We start from the raw sequence: 20173 nt of genomic DNA on the forward strand, positions 1-20173 counted from the left end.
CACTGTCTCTCCTGATTCAGATGATACAGAAAGATAGAGTTGGGTGTCATCAGTATATTGGTAATACCTCACTCCAGGTGGTAGGCTTAACATAGGCATTATATAGCATGGAAGACTAGATTGAACCCTCCAGGTTCAATTCCCATGGAATTGTTAACTGTCCAATACAAGAAATAAAACAAGTTGTTCTGAACCCCTGGCCTACCTGGCAGCAAGTCAGTATGTCCAGTCCAAAGGTCAAGAAACACAGTCCAGGGTGAATCCAAGTAGCCAAGTCTGAAGACCAGCAGTCAGGACACAGTCCAGAGTCAAACCCGAAGCACAGCCCCTTAGAGGTCCAGGCACATCCAAGCCAAGGTCCATCAGCATGAGCATTTGAGCAAATACAGCACCCCAGCTCTGCTTCCCTTTTGCATGCTGATTGCAGCATCTGGGCTTGATGAGGCATGTGACCCTCACCTGTTCCAAGCCTAAACCACCTTCTCCCAGAGCTAGCGAGCTCCACCTGGCCCTTGCTGCCTCAGCCTCCCAGAGCACCACTCCTGCTGTTGTCTACACCTCAGAGCCCACTGTGTCCAGGGGAACAGGGGCTACTGAAACCAGAATACAATTCCCAATGAATAGAGTATGGGTCTTCATTGTTTTGCAGAGTTCTTTGACCCATCCTGTGAGTCCCTCACTGCTGACACTGACAACTGCAAATTATAATGCTGATCCCACAAGTAAAGACCAATATGCTAAGCCCAATCTTTAATTTTCTTTCTTGGGAATCAGACAAGCGGGCACCACCTTTTGTTTTCACATATGATGCTTTTCTTTTGCTGCAGAGTAAGGGTGTAAAGGAGGAAGGAAGGACCTGGACTAATTCTGTGCTGGGAGTTCCTGAGGAACTCTATCCAACGGGAAATCTACTGATATATCTGGCACAGATTGCACATATATAACTCAAATCTGACTTCTGGTCAAAATTAATAACTCTGTTTTCTGTTGTCTTAATTGAATGAAAGATGTTTTAAAGTTGCATATAGTGGCCAATTAATAAGTGGCATATATGTTCTGGGTGAATTCATAGGAAGTAACTGTCATTCCTGGTAGAGTCCCCATATCCATGAACTCAGTGTGCAGCCACCTCCGTGTGGACTGCTAAGATTTTGAAAGGGATGCTTTTGCATTCTGGGCCCACCCAAATTGAGTGGATAAATGGTGTTAAGGGGCAACTAATCTGCATGAAGTGATCTCAAAAAAAATGCACCCTTTAGTTCATTCCCAACCTTGCCAGGAATTTCATGTGTGACCTTGACAACCCACTTAGTCTTCCTGTGCTTCATCTCATCCATCTGCAAAACTGGACTGACAGCTCTGCCCTCCTTTGCAATGGGGCCAGGAGGCTTAATTAGTGGTTATGAAACTTCACATGAAAGGTGCTCTCTAACTCCCCATCATTATAAGAAGGGGGGAAAAGTGGGAAAGGACTCAAACATCCACTTTTCTTTCACTATAAATAAAGAACAATCAGGCAAAAAAAGGTTCTCTATCACATCACCTGCCTGTGAGCATGAATCTTAATAGACACATGAAAGTGGTGAGCTGGCATATTTCATCATCAAACAAACTGCTTTCATTCTTGGGGACGTGGGCCACCTCCCATCTCGAGAAGCACCAAAGGGCAGGCAACAGGGTGATGGGGGAGAAAAGGGCAGGATTCCCAGAGGAGGACTAGAAAGGTAAAGTGGAGGGCTGGGTTCAATTGGGTGATAGGAAGCAGATCCCTTCTACAAACAGCCCACCCCAACCGGTTGCTGAATCAGGAGAGAATTGGGCATGTTTTTTATTTTTAAAAAATGCATCAGCCACACAGGTAAACAAACAAGAAGCAGCCGCTGCCCAAAGTGGCTGCTCTGACAAGTTTTGAGAATGATTCACAGCCACACAGCCTAGTAGTCAGGAAATCCAAGGCACGCCCAGTGAGACATGCTTGCAGCCAGGCTCGCCGGGTGTCACAAGCCCTGCCAGCCTCTCTGTCATCGTTGGTCAATGAGCCCTTGTGAAAAAACTGGCAGGGTCTTTTTGGTGGCCATGACAGGCTGGAGTAGCACAGTGTCGGATGAAGACAGGCTCTGTCTCTCTGAAGGAGAGTGGTGGGAATTTCCAATGCCGGTTTGACCCCTGGGAAAAACAAACAAACTGCCGAGCAAGTAAATTTTCAGCACTGAAGCCAACAAATGTGCACATCGACCAAGGTACTAGATGACTTGAAACACACACACACACACACACAGATTGTTCTGTGCAGGGATAGACAACATGGTCCCTTCAAGTTGTTGTTGGACTCCATTGTTCACGTTGGCCGGGGCTGATGGGAGTTGGAGTCCAACCACATCTGGAGAGCACCACATTGGCTACCCCTACTCTGTAGATTCATGACATCAGCAACCCCAGACCACTTGCAATCCTTCATTCTCCAGTCTACTTTTTATTGTTATACCAGGACCCAGGGATTTACTTGTTAGAAAGCTGCTTATCAGCAGAGGCCAACTTCAAGAAGGGGCAGGGGGACATATTGAAGACAGTTTTTTTCAATCATGATTTCATAATAACCCTAACCCTTTAAAAATGTGTTATATGAATACATGTTGCAAAACAGGTTTGTTAAGAGTTGTTGAGAATTGTAACTTTGTGAGAGGTAAACTATAGTGTCCAGAATTATCTGAGAGGGGGAAATGTGCCTTCAATGTGCTTTACACCGTGTACACAGCAATGGTTTCCTATTCAGAATGCTTTCATTAGGTTTATCTTGCATCATGTATAATGTGTCAAACCATGTACTAGACAGCCATGTCATAGCAAAATCAGCCCTGCCATGCACTTCTTCAAACTGTTCCATCATATACTCCTTTGCAGTCCCAAATGGGTGTGGTTGTCTTCTTCCATGGGGCACAGCCTGTTTATAGTAGTATAGCCATAATTTCTTTGCACAATTGGTTGAGTTGTCCCCCATCGACTATCCTGTCTTTGCAACATGGCAGCTGCTTTGAAAACTAAAATTCCCCAGGTTTAATTTCCTGTGTTTTGAACTTGTCCAGGTCTTGCTAATGATTCCACATACTCTGTGAACTTCAGACTCTCTTTCAGCACCATAGTTGTTCTCCTTTGAATTGTCTCCAGTATGTATATGGTTCTTAGGATGGAGACAGGCAATTGGTTTTAGGAGAGATGCAAGAGGCTTGCGAGATGGAGCTCTTCTCATGCAATATCTGTTCACAAGAGGCATAAGTGAGAGAAAGAATGCATCTTTCGAACTTCCTTCAGCTCTCTGAAAAAGGCTAAAGCCATTGCCTGGTTCCAGCCTTAGAAGATTGGATGCCAGTCAATGAATGGTAAATAGAACAATCCCTTTATTTCTGGTAAGGGACATTGGCTACATTACACATTCATTGATTATTTAATGTGTCTTGCAGTAGTAGACAAAGCACTGAGCAAAATCAAACAGCACAATAATATTGCAGAAAAAGATAGATATCAGGTCTTAAATAGATTGTGCTTCCATCTCTTAGATCCTGCTCAGAAAGTTAGTTTATTGCTAATCTTTTTCTTAACTGTGTGTTTTAGATCTCTTTTATTATGTCTTTCCTGAATTGCATTCCACTTCTTCAGTTTAGTGCTTCCCTTTTAAAATATTATTTTGAACATCAGTTCTTTCCTCTGTTCTATCCATTGCTAATCACCACCACCTATGGTGAACATATTCCATATTCCTTTAATCATTACCAAAAAGGAGGAAGGCTAGTTCTCTATGGAACTCTATAATCTTAACATTTGACAGAAGCCCACGCATTGCAACTCTGAAATTGTCATCAAATATGTAGCCACTTTACAGTACTGTAGCTTTCAACCTACTTTACTTCAATATGTCACATGGAATTGTAGCAAAGTCTTTGTTGACGGAGCATAGTCTGGAAAATAAGATGTTTTGATAGTACTGCTAACAGATTTGATCCATGTTCAGTGTTAATTTGACACTGTTCTGTTAAACATTTTATGACTTAATAGTGTTCCATAGAAATAAATTAAAATGCATCTATGTATATTTTTCTCCCCCCTTTTGACATTTGGTATTATGTTATCTCTTTTCTGAACTTTTTTTTGATGTGGGTTCTCCAAGATGTTTACTAATAGGCCTGAGATTTCTGCTGCTGCTGCATTTCATCTTCAAAGTCCTGATTCACGTGGATCTGGGAATGTGGACAAACTCAGCAGCCCAGCATTCAGTGGTGTGTGGTCAGTGGACTAGGGGGACTAGGCTAGTCTCCTAAATGTTCCCCAAAGCCCAGGAAACTTCTACCCATCTTAGGGAGGGAGACGTGATGCTCCGACACATCCAAGAGCCTTCCTGCCACCTTCCCAAAGCCCACCCAGCTTTGGCAAGGAGGCAGGAGGGCTGTAAGATCCTGTCAGAGGCCTGACACCTCCTTCCCAAAGCCTGGGGAGCTTCTGCCTGGCTTGGGGTAAGAGGCGCATCACACACACATTGCCCCCACCCCATCTGCTCTTGCAAGCTGGCGCCTCTGGCCCTGTTCCCCTATGAAACATTTGATTGCATGCTACTGCTAGCATTCACTGATCAGGTCTTATCCTTCTCCTGCCAACCTTTCTCCTCTCTCATTCCTTACATTGACTTTGATACGAACCAACTTGCATCTATGAACCTCCCAGCGGGGCGGGGGAGGGATACTATTTTTGACTTTTTGGTACCTTAAGACTCCTCGTTAGCAGCAGCAGTAGGATCAACCCACAGGATTATCATGAACAAAATAATGGGGGTTTTATGGCTGCAATCCTATGTACCCTTTACTCAGTGAGAGTTCCTTTTGAGTAGGTATGCATAGGATTGAAATGTCTGTGGAACTGTGAATGAGTAGGATTTCCCCTCTGCCATTTGAAAATTATGTAGATATTATTTCTGAAACCCATCAGAAATCCTCTGAGTGGATTAGCAATGCAGGAAACTGGTCAGAGACCATCTACCCCCCCCCAGTCCAATGTTGCCTACTGTTATAACTGGGGTACCAGAGTCTGTTATTGAAGGACAGAAATTAATAAACACTAGTATTTAGATAATATTTGGAGCATGGAAGGGAATATTCCAGGCCAGTGGAAAAATACAGGCTAAGCTCCCTTTTTCAAGCCAGGGCCTCACCTAGGATAGAGGCTGTTAGTACAACAAAAGGTGTTGATGGCCCATCCCATAGAAATCCTTGGATCTGTGCAAAACAGAGTTGTCATGGTTACTGTGGGAGAAGAACGGTTTAGGATTGAAAACAGGGGAGGGGGCAGGCTGTGCGCTCACAGGAAAAATGTGCCCTTTTAAAACTAGGTTTGGGATAGCAGATGGATGGAGAGGAGGGGCTTGGAGCAGGGGGTTTCTGGGAACAATCAAGGAAGTTGGGAGAACACCATGCAGGAGCTGAAGGGTAGCAGCCATGAGAGCTGGCTGGAACGCAGGAACCAAGGGATGGTGCTTACGATGGCTCAGACTGCAATGCCGGGCTGCTACGGATAACAATGCTGTACGATCTGCACCCCCTTCATCTAAACACAGATGTAAATACAGTGGTACCTTGGTTCCCAAACTTAATCCGTTCCAGAATTCTGTTCCAAAACCAAAGTGTTCTAAAACCAAGACACACTTTCCCATAGAAAATCATGCAAAATGGATTAATCCGTTCCAGACTTTTAAAAACAACCCCTAAAACAGCAATTTAACATGAATTCTACTATCTAACAAGACCATTGATCCATGAAATGAAAGCAATAATCAATGTACTGTACTATAAAATAAATAAGACATTGTAGATGATAAAAATTAAAATTACTTTTTTTTCTTACGTGCACTGATGATAGTCATTGTTTGGATGGGGGGCTTTTATCCATTTCTGCAGTCACACAATCAATCAGTCAGGATCTGAACTGGGTTCCACACAGTCACAAAAACGAAGTCACAAGCCACAGTCACAAGTCAGTCCCATAAAACGAAAAACAAGTCACAGTCAAAAAAATGAAAAAACCACACAAACAAGACGGCAATAAAAACAGCTAAAACAAAAGCTCCAAATATCACCTCTGTGTTGCGTGGGTGCTTGGGACTCAACAGCTGACAGACTCAACTGGAAGCCTCTGGTTAGCAGCGGGGGGCTCAATTTACAAATGGAACACACTCAACAGGAAGCGGAACATGTTCAGCTTCCAAGGCAAAGTTCACAAAACGCCTCCTTCGGGTTTGCAGCATTCTATTTACAAGTTGTTCATAAACTAAGCTGTTCTAAAACCAAGGTACCACTGTATGTGTAATTAAACCACATTTCTTAAAGACACTACAGCCTCTGCCGCATCTTGAATATCAACGGAAACATGACCTTGGAGGAGCGCCCAGAACTTCCTGGAATCTCGTGCACTGCTCAGCATAAATTGGGGGTGGCATGCACCCTTTTTAACAGTACTGTGACTAGCAGTAGTCCTCCAGGGTCTCTGAGGTCTTTCACAAAACTGACCCAAATATTAACTAGCAGGGCTATTATGATTCCTCAGCTGAGCAATTTGTAGCTGGGGATGCCAAGGATTAAACCTGGTACCTTTTGCATGTAAGATTTGTGCTGTAGTCTTTTTTTCTTATACACCGCAGATTGAGATACTGAGAACTGCCAGACTGCCACACTGAAGGAAAGAGTGGTATACTTATACTAGCTAGTTGGAATTTTAAGAATTACAGGAGAAAATATGGACCTCTGCAGGAAAACTCCAGGATGCCTCACATTGGCAGCAGCAAGACTCACAACTGCCTAAAACTGGAAAGATCTGAAGAATGCCACCTTAGATCATTGGTATACCATAATAAAGTTTGGAACATTGCGTTAACGGAAGCAATGGATGCTGAAAGGAAAGAAACAGACACTTTTATGGGTGACTAATACGGCTTTAGTGTATACAGTACCTGAATACAAAACACCTAACAGAGGTGGACATGCCCATGATGTACAAGTCTGGAACTCATAAAGCAAATTAGGTTGAGTATTAACATCTTCTTGAGCAAACTTTCTATCTCGCCGTAAAATGATATCTGAACCAAAAACAAATATGTCAACATAAATTGTACTTACCCTGCCCTGAACCTATAACTTACGTTCATTTGATGTTTATATGTCAACTTCATTGCAGGTTTTACTGGCTGGTGTGAATTAAAATCCTAATAGTATCAGCTGCCAGTTTAAATGCAAAAGTCGTTCGTCAAACGATGCTATTCAAAGTTTAGCTACCTGATACTGAAGGCAATGGAGGACCCCTATGCTGCCTGAGACCCTTGGCCCGTGGCACCTCCCAAGCTGAAATGTTGGTTGTCAAAACTGTGAAAAGAATAGCCTGGATAGTCTAAAAAGCATTCCTGTGAAGATGCTACTCTGCGGCATGTACACCATGCCTGGAGGTCCACTTTTACCCCACCTCTTCTAGTAACCTTTGGAAACCTGGTGCTCCGCCCCCCCGGCCCCTAGGTTCTGGATTACAACTCCCAGCAATCTCAGCAATCTTGGAGGTGTTGGAGCAAGAAAGGAAGCTAAACAAAACATACTCAATGAGTGCTGCTAAACATGCCACTTTGACACAGGTGGTAATAATATTAATGACCCAATACAACTTTCTAATTTCTACTTGCTGAGCCTCGTTTGCTAGCCAGCTCCTTTTGATCCTGGTGGGATATCTCACAAACCCAGGACCAAAGTTGTAATGGGGAAGCAAAGAATGCCAGTTATGTCTCTTGTCTCGGCTGCGCCTGCCATGTGACTAGTTCTTAAACAAAGTCAGGTGGGAGAGGCAACCAGGCCGGTTCTTTCATTTCTATGAAAATGTTGCAACACGAAACAATGAAAAATTACCAAAAGGGTGTGTATGTAAGAAAATCTCTCTAATCTCTTCTCTGAGTGGTCTCTATTCACCTCGATTGCTGCTCTGACACTTTAAGACAAAGGGGTAGGGGAGCCATTGGCTTGTAAGATGTTGTTGCTCTCCAGGTCCCATCAGCTCTAGCCAGCATGGCCAATAGTCAAAGATGATGGGAGTTGTAGTCCAGCAACATCTGGCAGGCCCAAGGTTCTCCATCCTTGCTTTAAGGTACGCCAACTTCTAAATCAAGGATTGGTTGTGAGATAAGCTGTAAGTAAGAGTCCAGCAGCACCATACATGCAAAAGTTGTGTAAAATGGTTTGGGGTTATTTTCTTCGCTAGAAGAATCTGCTGCAGGGCCTGTGCAGGTACAGTCATACCTTGGATCCCTGTAACTTAAGACGTTTTAGCTCTTGAATGCGGCAAACTTGAAAGCGATTGTTCTGGTTTGTGAACATTCTTTTGGAACCCAAACAGGAGCTTCCTGCAGTCAATCAGAAGCTGTGATTTGGTTTTCGAACGTTTTGGAAGTCAAACAGACTTCCAGAATGGATTCCATTTGACTTCCAAGGTATGGCTGTAATAGTAATAATTGTTATCATTATCAACAGAGGCTTAATTAATACAAGTAAAACACTGGTGTGTAGACAGGGATAAATTGCCCACCTACTTTTTTTAAGGCTGGCAACAGGCCTTTGATATGATTTTAGTCTCACTGTTGCAGTGGCGTAGCGTGGGGGGTGCAGGGGGGGCCGGCCACACCGGGCGCAACATCTGGGGGTTAGGGTTGGGGGGCGCAAATCCATGGGTTAGGGGGCGCAAATTACTTGCCTTGCCCCGGGTGCTGACAACCCACGCTACGCCACTGCACTGTTGCTACTCTTTGAAAAGTTGGGTGTGTAAGCAGACACAAAAGTTTACTTTGAAGATCTGCCACATGTAAATTAGGGTTCTGGTACTTCCCTCACAGGAGTGCACAAATCGGCTTCACTTTGCCCCTCCCTCTTCTAAAAAAAAAACAAAAAAACTTTGCGGAAAGTGGGTTTGTGGAATTGTGCGCGCGCATCTGTTTACTTTTGCTGTTAAAAAACAAAAAAACCCAGCAACAACCACCAGAATCCTTAGCGCCAAGCAACTTATTATAGGTTGCCTGAACTCCAAATATCTCCTGCTTGAAGGAAACTGAGTAATGAAGGCTGAATGCAATTTCCTGTGGAAGAGGCTGGAGGCAGAGCTTACGGGGCGAGGGGGAGAGGCAGAAACTTGTCCATTTGCAACCAAACAGTGCAATAAAGGACAAGCTGCGGAGATAAAGGAGTGAAGCAAAGCGCGCGCCCCCCCCCCCATTTCTCATGAAGTGTGTGAAAGTGAAAGACTCTTAATAACGGGGCAGAGAGCCAAAAGTTGTGCTTTGAGTTTGAGCCCAATTTAAAAGGGGCTGAATCGCTGGCAGCGAGAGAGAAACTTGTATGGAGAAGACAGTAAGATGACCCTCGGCTTGTGGGAGCGCCGTTAAACGATTCACCCAAAGTAAGTCCTTTTCCCATTCTCCACCCTTCCCCTATCGATTTATTGGGTGGGGGGCCGTGTTGGAGAGGGGGAGGGAGGGGAAGGTGTTGCTGAATTCCTGCATGCAGCTAGCAAGGGGCGGAAAGGTGTCGAGAGCAGGCATTTGGGGCTGGGATTTCCTCGCGAAGGGGAATGGCCTTTGGGGCAGGTTGTGGGGCGAGAGGACCGAGGGCGCCTGGGCTGGCGCGGCGCGGTTTCTCCACCTAAACGGCTGATTCATCTCCATGGGAGAAAGAGCGCGCCTTGTGGGCCGGCGGTGGAGGGAGCGTCTTCAATGAGCTCCTCTCTGTGTGTGTCTTTCTCTGCGTGTGGCGTCTCTCGCAGGGCTCAGTCCGATGTCCCAGGTGAGAAGCGAGCCGTCCAGCCGCTCTGACTCGCTCCATGGAGACCCCCAGGTGGATCCGGCGCCCTTCCCATCCCCCAGCGCAGGTAAGCACAGAGAGCGCTTGTTCCCGAAACTTACAAACTGCCTCGATACTAACTTGTAGTTGGGGGGGCGGCGGTTTTTAAGCTCTCGTGATTTTGTGTATGCGTGCGCGTTTAGCTGTTGGCCTGATTCTAGAATGGTAAACTCCAGGGGGAGAAAAGAGACTTTTTCTTTTTCCCTCCCCCTCCCCCACCCCCACCTCCCATGTCGAAACTTTGCTAGTAGGTATGAATATTGCAAAAAAGCCTCCTGTGATCTGTGCCAGCTCGCCCCAAGTGTGTGTGTATGTGCGCGCACACACATCCGAAGTCTGGCAAGGCAGATTCCACCCCCCGCCCCCCATTACGCTTTGATTTACGCCGCATCCACTAAGTCGCTGGCCTAGCATGTGTGTTTTGGAGACTTTTCCTTTTGTGTGCGCGCGCACACATACATGCATCGTGCGTGCGTGTGACTTTTCCTCCTCGAAGGCTGCACACAGGGCTGGAGCTGCGCGAGTCTCCCAGCGCCTTGGCTCTTTCTCGGGTTGGATGTGAGCGTTGATCTCTCTCCCCCTCCCCTGCAGAAGCGCAGGGCGTTCACGAGAGCGCGTTTGCTGGGGGCTTGCGTGCCAGAGGGTCTCCTCCTCCTCCTCCCCTCCTCATCCAGCACGAAACCCACCATTTCCTTTTTCTCTCCAAAGCCTCTTTCTCTCGTGCGCCATTCTCTTTTTTGCAGGACTGTAAACACTTCGCAGCAGGCGTTGGGGGCTGGGGTGTGTAGGGACCCGAGCTTCTCACAAGAACTTTTGTCTTCCTTAAGGCATCGCGTGTTGCTGGGCCCGGGGCCAACTCCTTGTGGGATTTGGTCTCCACCACCCCTCCCCTTTCCCCCACTTCGAGTCCTGATCATATTAAATTTAATAACATCCTCTAGACCGAGCTGCAGCCAGGAAAAGAGTTTTCTTCTTTGTTCCATCTAATCCTTTCAACAGATCTAGCTTCGGGCTCTGTAACTGGGGTGGGGGGAGTGGGCTGTGTACACTGAAGTTAGGAGTGTACATTCCAGTATCCCCTGCAGCAGCCTTGGCTGCAGACTTCATTTGAGGGATCTGGAGAGGATTCAGCGGAAATGCCCCCTTCCTGGCACTGCTGACCTGTTGAGCTGCAACTGATTCACACAACACTGGAAACTCGTCTATACAAACACAATTGGGGGAATGTGGGCCCGTGGTTGGGCACATGGGTGAATTTTTGGCTGTGCAGTAACCAAATACCAATTTTTCCAAGATGGCGCTGTGGAGCCTAGGACTTGCCTATCAGAAGGTTGGCGGTTCAAATCCCTGAGATGGGGTGAGCTATTGGGATGCGGGTGGTGCTGTGGGTTAAACCACAGAGCCTAGGATTTGCTGATCAGAAGGTCGGCAGTTCAAATCCCTGCGACGGAGTGAGCTCCCATTGTTCGGTCCCTGCTCCTGCCAACCTAGCAGTTCGAAAGCACGCAGTGCAAGTAGATAAATAGGTACCACTCCGGCGGGAAGGTAAACAATGTTTCTGTGCGCTGCTCTGGTTTGCCAGAAGTGGCTTGGTCATGCTGGCCACATGACCCGGAAGCTGTATGCCGGCTCCCTTGGCCAATAAAGCGAGATGAGCGCCGCAACCCCAGAGTCGGTCATGACTGGACCTAATGGTCAGGGGTCCCTTTACCTTTTTTACTGTTTTTTTATTGTACTTGATGGCTGACTGATGGTTAGGTCTCAAAATAATTCATGATTTTAAGGGCATAAGAATTTAGGAAACTGCCTATATGGTTCATCAAGCTCAGCATTGTCTACACTGGCAGCAGCTACCCAGGGTTTCAGATGGGGAACATTCCCAGTCCTGCCTGGTGATTGAACCTGGGACCTTCTGCATACAAAGCAAATGCTCTACCACAAAGCTACAGCCCTCCCCTCAAAACCCTCCCTTGAAGTGTTCGTAGCAGTTCATCTACACTCTTTGTTGATAGAGTACCATTGTTGTGCCTATGCTTTGCAGAGGACCAGGGGACAAGTCTCTATCCCAAGAAGTTAACAATCTAAAACCAGATATAGAAGATAAAATAGGCAGAAGAGAGGCTGGGATTAGCACAGAAAGACTATATGGTTACTTGCCTTGTGTGTGCTTTGATATGGTTGTAACCCTGGTTAGATAGGTCTGTATCATACATGCCAATTCCCCCCCCCCAGTGTGTTTTTCAAGGGGGCCTGGCCCTCTCAATGTTCAGAGGGGGTCCAGCTCCATCCCCATGCTCCTTGTGATGTTGTGCATGGGATATAGGACGTCACATTGGGCCCCCTCAATCATCTTGAGAAGATGGCACCTCTGGTCTGTAGTATCGTCATGTTTGTGTCATTTATATGTTGACATTTTTAATCTTCCAAACATTTCTGTCTTCACATCAACCCTGGGGGGAGATTAGACTGCGAGACGGTGACTGGCCCAAGGTCACCCAGGGAGTGGGGATGTGAATCTGAGTCTCCCCATTCCTAGTATGGAGTCTGAGGGAGAAGCTTGCCTAAGGCCCTTCCATTGAAGTCATGCTGGGTGGGGATCTGAGCTCCACCCAAACTTTGTAGATAATATGTTCTTCAAAAGTGAACCATGAAACCTTCGTAGTGACCTTTAAAAAAAGAAGGTGCGGTAAATTCCCGGCTTGTATTGGGAAATCAGGATGTGGGGTGACGTGATTGCATGACTGCCTCAACCTACATGGATTTCTGCCTGTTTTCATAGGAGGCCAGTGCATGAGACCCACCCCCTTTGCCTGTGTTTGTCCCTGCCCCTTCCATGCTCATGACCAGCGGATTGTTGGACTCACTGTTTTAAGGTGGCAGCTTTTGCATCTCATGTCAAGTTTGCCGTGAATAGCAAGCACCTCAAGCATACAACGTCCTCCCCAGACTAGCGTCTCAAGTGGCTTCAACTCTCTGATCTGATCAGCACTGGGTGAAGATGTTCTTTTTTATTTCCCTTGGGTTTAAACATACTTTATGATGCCCTGAGATTCTGGAAGTTTTAAGACCTGTGAGAACTGGTAGTCCTGATGTACGTTTGTTATGCTAGTGCTACCTTTTGCTCCTGTTTTCCTATTTTGTAATACAGTTGTACCTTGGTTTTTGAGCAACTTAGTTCACAAACAACTTGGAACTTGAACGCCGCAAACTCGGAAGTAGATGTTCCAGTTTGTGAACTTTGCCTCCTGCAAAGGATGCTCCTGCAGCCAATTGGAAGCCGCACCTTGGTTTCTGAACATTTCGGAAGTTGAATGAACTTCCAGAACGCATTCAGTTCAAAAACAAGGTATGATTGTATAAATAAAGGTATTTCCAGCTGTGGATTTGCGGTTTCTTTGTTTTTTCCTCATGAGCCAACACAGTTACCTTTTAATAAAAAATGTTAGGTTATTGCCTTCACCTTTTAATTCCTAATTCTTCCCTTTTTGCCATCCAGATAACCTTTTTGTTGTTGAGCAGCAGGCAAATACAGTAAACAAATAAATAAGCCGTGGAGGGTTGGAGAAGAAGGTGTCCTCTCTTGAGCATGGCAATTGTGTGAATTGGCTGTGTTTTCCTTCTTCTCCTCCCTTCTGTCCCCCAAAGAATTAGAACACATCGAAGAATGTTTTCATTTCATGCATATCTTCATGACGTTGTTACAGTTTAGGATTTCAGGAACTTCTTTGTACCTTCTGGTTTGGTCCTTTAAGCTAAAAGTGCAGCAAACCCCCATCCCTGAAACTGAGCAGGGATGGTGTGGCATATGAAAAGGTGTTCCACCCTCCCTCTGGGGAACAGGCAGTCATAGCTTAATGGTAGAACATCAGCTTTGTATGCAGAAGTTCCTGGGTTCGACCCCCAGTATCTCCTGGTAGATCTAGGAATGCCCCCTATCTGCAACCCAGAAGAAATGCTGTAGTTGGTGAGCTAGATTATCTAATGGTCTTACTTAGCATAAGGCCATGATGAATGGCTTCTATATTCCAGAGTGACTTGGGTAAGTTATGCTGGCACAGTGATCATTACCATCCACCTACAGTTCATACAGGTGAGCAGTGTAGACAAAAGCCCTCCAGTATTCTTGTATGTCCTAACAGGATCAGGTGTACTGGAAGAGAGTACATGAGATCTCCAGGGAATCACTTCACAAAGCCGCCAAATGAATTTAGTAATTAAGGAGTAGTTTTAAACCTATAACTCCCCAGTTAAGTACTTGCATGTTATCTTCTGGCCCCACTTTCAACACTCATTCAGGGATTATTCTATATCACAAACCATTCCTAACCAAAATGAGTGGCGGCAGGCAGGTCGGAGCAAATAAGTGTACGCATATCAAAATCCTGTGCAAGAATAACCCAAATCCTGTAACACAAAGAGCAGAATTCTGTAACTTTGTCTAAATTATGCAAATTGAGCATATTTGCATTTTTCATATGTCTATTAGTCTTTAGAAGGGGTAAAAACCCCCAAACCCCTATACAGGAAACTAAGACTTGGCCTCCGACTACTGGAAAATATTCAGCAACTCCTCTGGCTTCTGCGACTTCACCAGGTGTTACTTGCATACTTTTAAGCATATATCTCAGTCGCAAGAAATCTATGAGAAAGTTGCTTTATAACACAAGAGCAAGCAGAATGGTTTGGGAAACAGAATTCCGGTCGGAGCACCAATTGTGGATAGCAATTCTGAAAAGATAATGACAGTCTCCTGAGTTCATGTATGTGTTAAATATATACACTAAGGACCAAATCTACTCTTACACTATTTTTTTAAGCAAGAAAATTTGCTTTTGGGGGCTGGTAATTGGTACTGGAGAAGAGCTGGGGAAAAGGTGAAGCACCTATTTCTCTTCACCACCCCTGGCCCCCTGCACCAGCTTTCCTGTCTAAGGAGTTCTAAATGAGTGTTTTCCTCCATTTGAAACTCTGAGCTGCGAGTGAGGAGCTGACAAACAAGCAGGGGGTAAGCTGGAAGGTTTAAGAAAAGCCCAAGCACCTCCCTACTCCAAAGTGGCTTTTGCTTCTTAAAAAAGGGCCATTCAGGTACAGTCACACATGCCTGTGCATAACATCTAGTTTGGCCATAATGCAATATCGCAGACACTTACCAGAAAGAGAGCAAACCTTTGAGCAAAATGTGTAGGTGTAGCCTTGGGGTGCAAGGCTGCATTACTACATAGGCTTACTCTCAAGCAAGTCTTAGAAGTAAGTCACTTTACATACAGTGGGACTTTCTGCAATTGCAGCCCTGGTCTAGCATTGTGTGTGAGACAGAAATCCTGAAAAGTCTAAAAGAAGACAAATAATAGCCATACTCTTAGCTATTCTGCATTCGTTACTGTAGATGAAGTGGGAGTCATGGGATTGTATTGCAATAGATTCAGCCTGTCTCTTCCTTTGTAATCATTGTGTGGATGGACCTTCAACTTCTACACTGCCTGGTCCTTCCTTTATTCAAGTCATTAGCTTCAAGCACTTAGTCTTGAATATACAAGGCTCTCTATCAAGCCACCAATAGGCTGGTAGTGTGAGAAGCAGCAAAGGGAGCTGAAAGTTGAAAAGCACTAAATTCTCCCAACAGCAGTGCTGGGGAACCTGTGGCTCTCCAGATGTTGTTGAACTACAACTCCCATCAGCCCAGAAAGCATGGCCAATGGTTATGGATGATGGATGTTGTAGTACAACAACATCTGACGGGCCTGTGTTTCCTCAGTCCTGTCCTATGCTGTGCTTTTCTTCACTCTAGCAAGTTTAGTACAGATAAACTTTGCCTTAATTTCCAACAACTCTGTTTAGGAAAACTCTGGAAACCAGTCAAAAGTGCTTCACTAAACAGTTCAGCTGCCCACTTCAAAGTAGCTGATCTGTTATTGAGCTTTTTAGTCACTTTTTGTTGTGTTTTAACTGACTTTCACAGAACTTTTATGTATTATGTTTATGTACTATTATTATAGAATCATAGAATCACAGAACTGTAGAGTTGGAAGGGATCCCAAGGGTCATCTAGTCCAACCGCCTGCAATGTAGGAATCTCAACTAGATCATACATGACAGATGGCCAGCCAACCTCTGCTTAAAAACCTCCAAGGAAGGAGAGTCCACCACTTTTCACAGGAGTCTGTTCTATTGCCGAACACCTCTTACTGTCAGAAAGGTCTTCCTGATGTTTAGTCAGAGTGGCTGGGGAAACCCAGGCAGATGGTCAGGGTATAAATGTTGTTGTTGTTGTTTGTTGTCAGAATCTCCTTTCTTGTGACTTCAATCCATTGGTTCTGGTCCTAGCCTCTGGAGCCGGAAGAAACAAGCTTTTTCATCTTCCATGTAACAGCTCTTTAGATATTTGTAGGCTGCTTATATTCTAAACTTCTTTGAGCACAAACATGTTGTTGTTTGAAATGCATTGACTATGGCTAATAAATAAATAATGTCTAGACATTTCCTTGGTAGATGATGGCATTCACAGAAACATGTGAAGGCTGGAGGTTCCTTGTTGGAATCTCTGGTAACCTGTAAATACCTTTTATCTCTAGCATGCAAGATCCAAGCTTTGTGTATTATGTGTGAACGTAAAGGTGGTAGTCATCTAAGGCCTCATCTGCAGTATACATTCAAAGCAGTATCATGCCGCTTTAAACAATCATGACTTCCCTCAAGGAATTATTGAAACTATCGTTTGTTAAGGGTGTTGAGAGTTGTGAGGTTGTCCTATTCCCCTCACAGAGCTACACTTTTTAGAGTGGCTTAAAAGGTCTATCTCTCTTCCTGGGTAACTCCCTCAGGATTCTTTGGGTGAAGGCACGACTGTTTATTGTGACATGAGACTGCTTAAAATATATAGTGCAGAAGATGGAGCTGTAGTAACCTGTAGATGGCCCAACTGAAATGGGAACTCATTGGATTTTGCATTTATTTACAGCAGGGTATATCTACTGTAAATAAGAGACTAGAGGTGAATGACAGGTTACTCAACACCAAGGTAGAAAACTATCTGGTGTTGAACTCTCCACTTCCATCAGTCCCAGTGAGTCTAGCGGTTCCCTAACTGCGAGAAGTAAAGTTACAGGGAACCAGGCAGAGGGCCTTTTCGGTAGTGGTGCCTGTCAAGGAAATAAACAACTATCTGACTTTTAGAAGACATCTGAAGGCAGCCCTGTTTTGGGAAGTTTTTAATGTCTGATGTTTTATTGTGCTTTTAATTCTGTTGGGAGCCGCCCAGAGTGGCTGGGGAAAGCCAGCCAGATGGGTGGGGGTATAAATAAATTATTATTATTATTAGGTATTATAAGAGTCAGTCTCTCATGATGTCTGGATGGCTACTCCTATTCTACACATACTGTATATGCCTCCGTTGGATGGATGCCTGGTCCTAGCGGTTTGTTTATTTATTGGAAATACCACTTTTCCTCACATAGGCTTGGGTCCTCCTCACTAGGTTTTCTTTGATGGTTCCAGCCCTGGAGTGGAGTTCTGCTCATGGGATGCTCCTGCCAGTAGAAGTGGGAGAGGTGCAGTATTCATCTCTGCAGACCTGCATGGATGCAGGGCTGTCGATCACATGGAAAGCCTGTGTCTGCAACACTGTTATCTGTGTAGGCTCCTGTTTCAAATATTCTGCTGAACGATACATGCTAACTGGGGCTGATGGAAGTTGGAGTCCAAAATGTCTAGAGGTCAACAGGTTGGGGAAGGCTGGTTCAAATTGTGATATGCACACATTTTCCCAGGAAACAATACACCTTCCTTTGGTCCACAGAAGTTTGTTTCATGGCTAGCTTCCTGCTCTTGCATCCCTCTCTTGGTGCCCGATCTAATGGCTCTGTGGCTTCCCACTTCTGCATTAGCAGGGGGGTGGGGCAGGGAGCACTAACTTCTTGTGGGCATAAACAGCAGCTTTCTGATCATTCCTGGCAAATTTGCCCTGAGGCATCATGCTGGTTTGAAAGCCATTCTGTCCAGATCCTAACTTAGCTGGACTGCCCATCCCCTTGGGTAGTCGTAAACAATGCATCTTTCACAAGAGTGCTCCACTGATACTTTGCTCGGAGTTCAGCTGGCCCAGCCAAGCAGAGTGCTGATGTGGCCTCCATTCAGTTCATTGTTCTGCCTAAAATGCACAACCCTCTGCACATGGAGATCCTTTCTTGATATATTAAATCCATAATTTCATCTGTCGGCTACTTGGCTCTGCCCAGCATTTAGTGGCAGGTGAAAACAGGAAAATGTAAGGCAAGTCGAGTGATTGTGCGGCAAAGGAGGAGCTGAGTTCATTCTTTCCCTCTGACCGAGATTCTTCTTGTCATCGTGGGATATGTTTTTCCTTGTCTTATTGAAGATGGAACCTTCCAGGCAGCATCTGGTTGAGCGTGTTGTGCCAGTGCAAACGGACATTGTCTCTCTGAAGGAAAGGCTGAGTGCTGGAATGGGGATGTCAATAACTGCTGGCTGCTGATGGGGAGTGAGGGAGAGGGGGAAAGAAAAATCTCAGCATAAAAAAATTCTGATCACACATGTCTGCAGTCAGAATACTGTCTGAGAGCAGGGAGAGGCAATGCAACTTGGTGACAGAGCATATGTTCTTCATGAAGAAGCTCCCAAAGTCTAGCCTTCGACCTCCAGAGAAACTGTAAAGCAGCTGCCAGGCATATTGGGTTTGATCAGCCTTGCCTGGACTGGTGCCTCCCCAACATTGTGCTGTTGAACTTCAACTTCCATCATTCCTGATCATAGTCCAATTCTGCTTTTCTAAATTGGACTAAATTCTGCTGATGCAGCCACAGATGTTGTCAATAGTTGCATGCCACAGTGCATTCCTATGCAGGCTTACTTAGAAGTAAGTCCTCTGTTGCTTAAGTGGGCCTTACTCCCAGGTAGGTGATTGCCCCTTGATGTGAGAGGTCAACAGATTAGACTAATCTGTTGCTTAACTTTCTCAATACAAATGTGACTTGTAATGCACGCAGAATTGAATTTATTTTGGGCCAGCATTTATTTAAATCTGTGAGAGCTTTGATTGAAGGTTGGCTTATTGAAGTTTGTGTTTCCAAGTCCCAGTAGGAGAAAATATGCTTTAATCAGAGTTAAACTAATCCATGTGAAAATCCTAGTGAAGATTAGGCTGTTGTAATGATATCCATGTATGTATCCATGTATGCTGGTCAAAATGAATTCTACATAGAAACCTGGAATTTCATTGACTTATTAATGTGGGGCAGCCTCCCCCCCTTTTTTTGGCAACTGCAGATTTAAACCTCCTCAAATAAACCCACTCATACCCGTAAACTGTACAAAATTGTAACAAAAGACAAACCATTTTTAAAAATCACATATTGGCCTTGACATTTTTATTTTGCACTAAAAGAAAGTAGGGTTCTCCCCCCACTTTAATCTTGCATTGTTTCAGCACTTCTCCATATATTTTAAGTGGGTTATAAGACAAAATACATAAAGCACTGAATAATCATAATTTTAAAACTTAACTGAAGCCTTTGTGCCAGAAAGCATCTATTCTGACCCACCCCCCTTTTGCCTAATTGAGTCATTCCTAAAAAGGATATCTATCTCAGAAAAATTCCAGCTTGCAGGAAAAAGAAGTTATCAATAATTTCATTGGTAAGAGTATCTGTTAAACTTCATCATAAGTGGATTCATTTCAATTTACAATGAGATTTGAGGGAAACAGTGATTATATGAAATGGTTTTTAAACTGTTTTTATTCTAATAGCTTTTTTAATTTGTTTACAGCATAATCCTATATATGTCTACCCAGAAGTATATCCCATTGAGTTCAAATGGGTTTACTCCTGTGTAAATGGGTATGGGATTGCAGCCTTAAACTTTTTATTTTTGTCACGAGATCTTGCCATATATTTAATTATATTACAAGGTGTCTGAAAAGACTTTTTTAACCATTATACTGATTGAGGACCTTTCAACGGTATTCTGTTTCTATTCCTTGTATACTTTTATTTCTTGTTGTTATTACTTAATTGGTCACCATTTCTTGATATTCCATTTGCCTCAAGTCTTCTATAAGCCCAAGCAAAAGTCAAATTGGAGACCTAGGTAATGATTATAAAGATTTATTTCTAATACTTTCTGTTCCTTTGTCCTAAATAATCTCTCCCCTCCACTGCATATGCACGTCATTGGCAGTGCATCTTAAATCCGGCCAGTGTGCTGTCTGGCATTCCCATATTGAACTTGCTTATCTTAACAAGGGGTAAGATGCC

The 20173-nt window shown here is 44.5% G+C and overlaps 1 protein-coding gene across 1 annotated transcript in view; it reads left to right on the forward strand.

The window, feature by feature from the left end:
• The first annotated feature begins 9013 nt into the window (after positions 1-9013).
• Positions 9014-20173, forward strand: part of MDFI (MyoD family inhibitor) — a 48458-nt gene continuing 37298 nt past the window's right edge. The window contains exons 1-2 of the mRNA XM_082226890.1: positions 9014-9462; positions 9826-9930. Of these exons, the coding sequence (XP_082083016.1) occupies positions 9837-9930 (94 nt within the window). The 5' untranslated portion in view covers positions 9014-9462; positions 9826-9836. The remainder of the gene's footprint in view (positions 9463-9825; positions 9931-20173) is intronic.

Source organism: Podarcis vaucheri (genome assembly GCF_965113315.1).
Source record: "Podarcis vaucheri genome assembly, chromosome: 6".
Lineage (NCBI taxonomy): Eukaryota > Metazoa > Chordata > Lepidosauria > Squamata > Lacertidae > Podarcis > Podarcis vaucheri.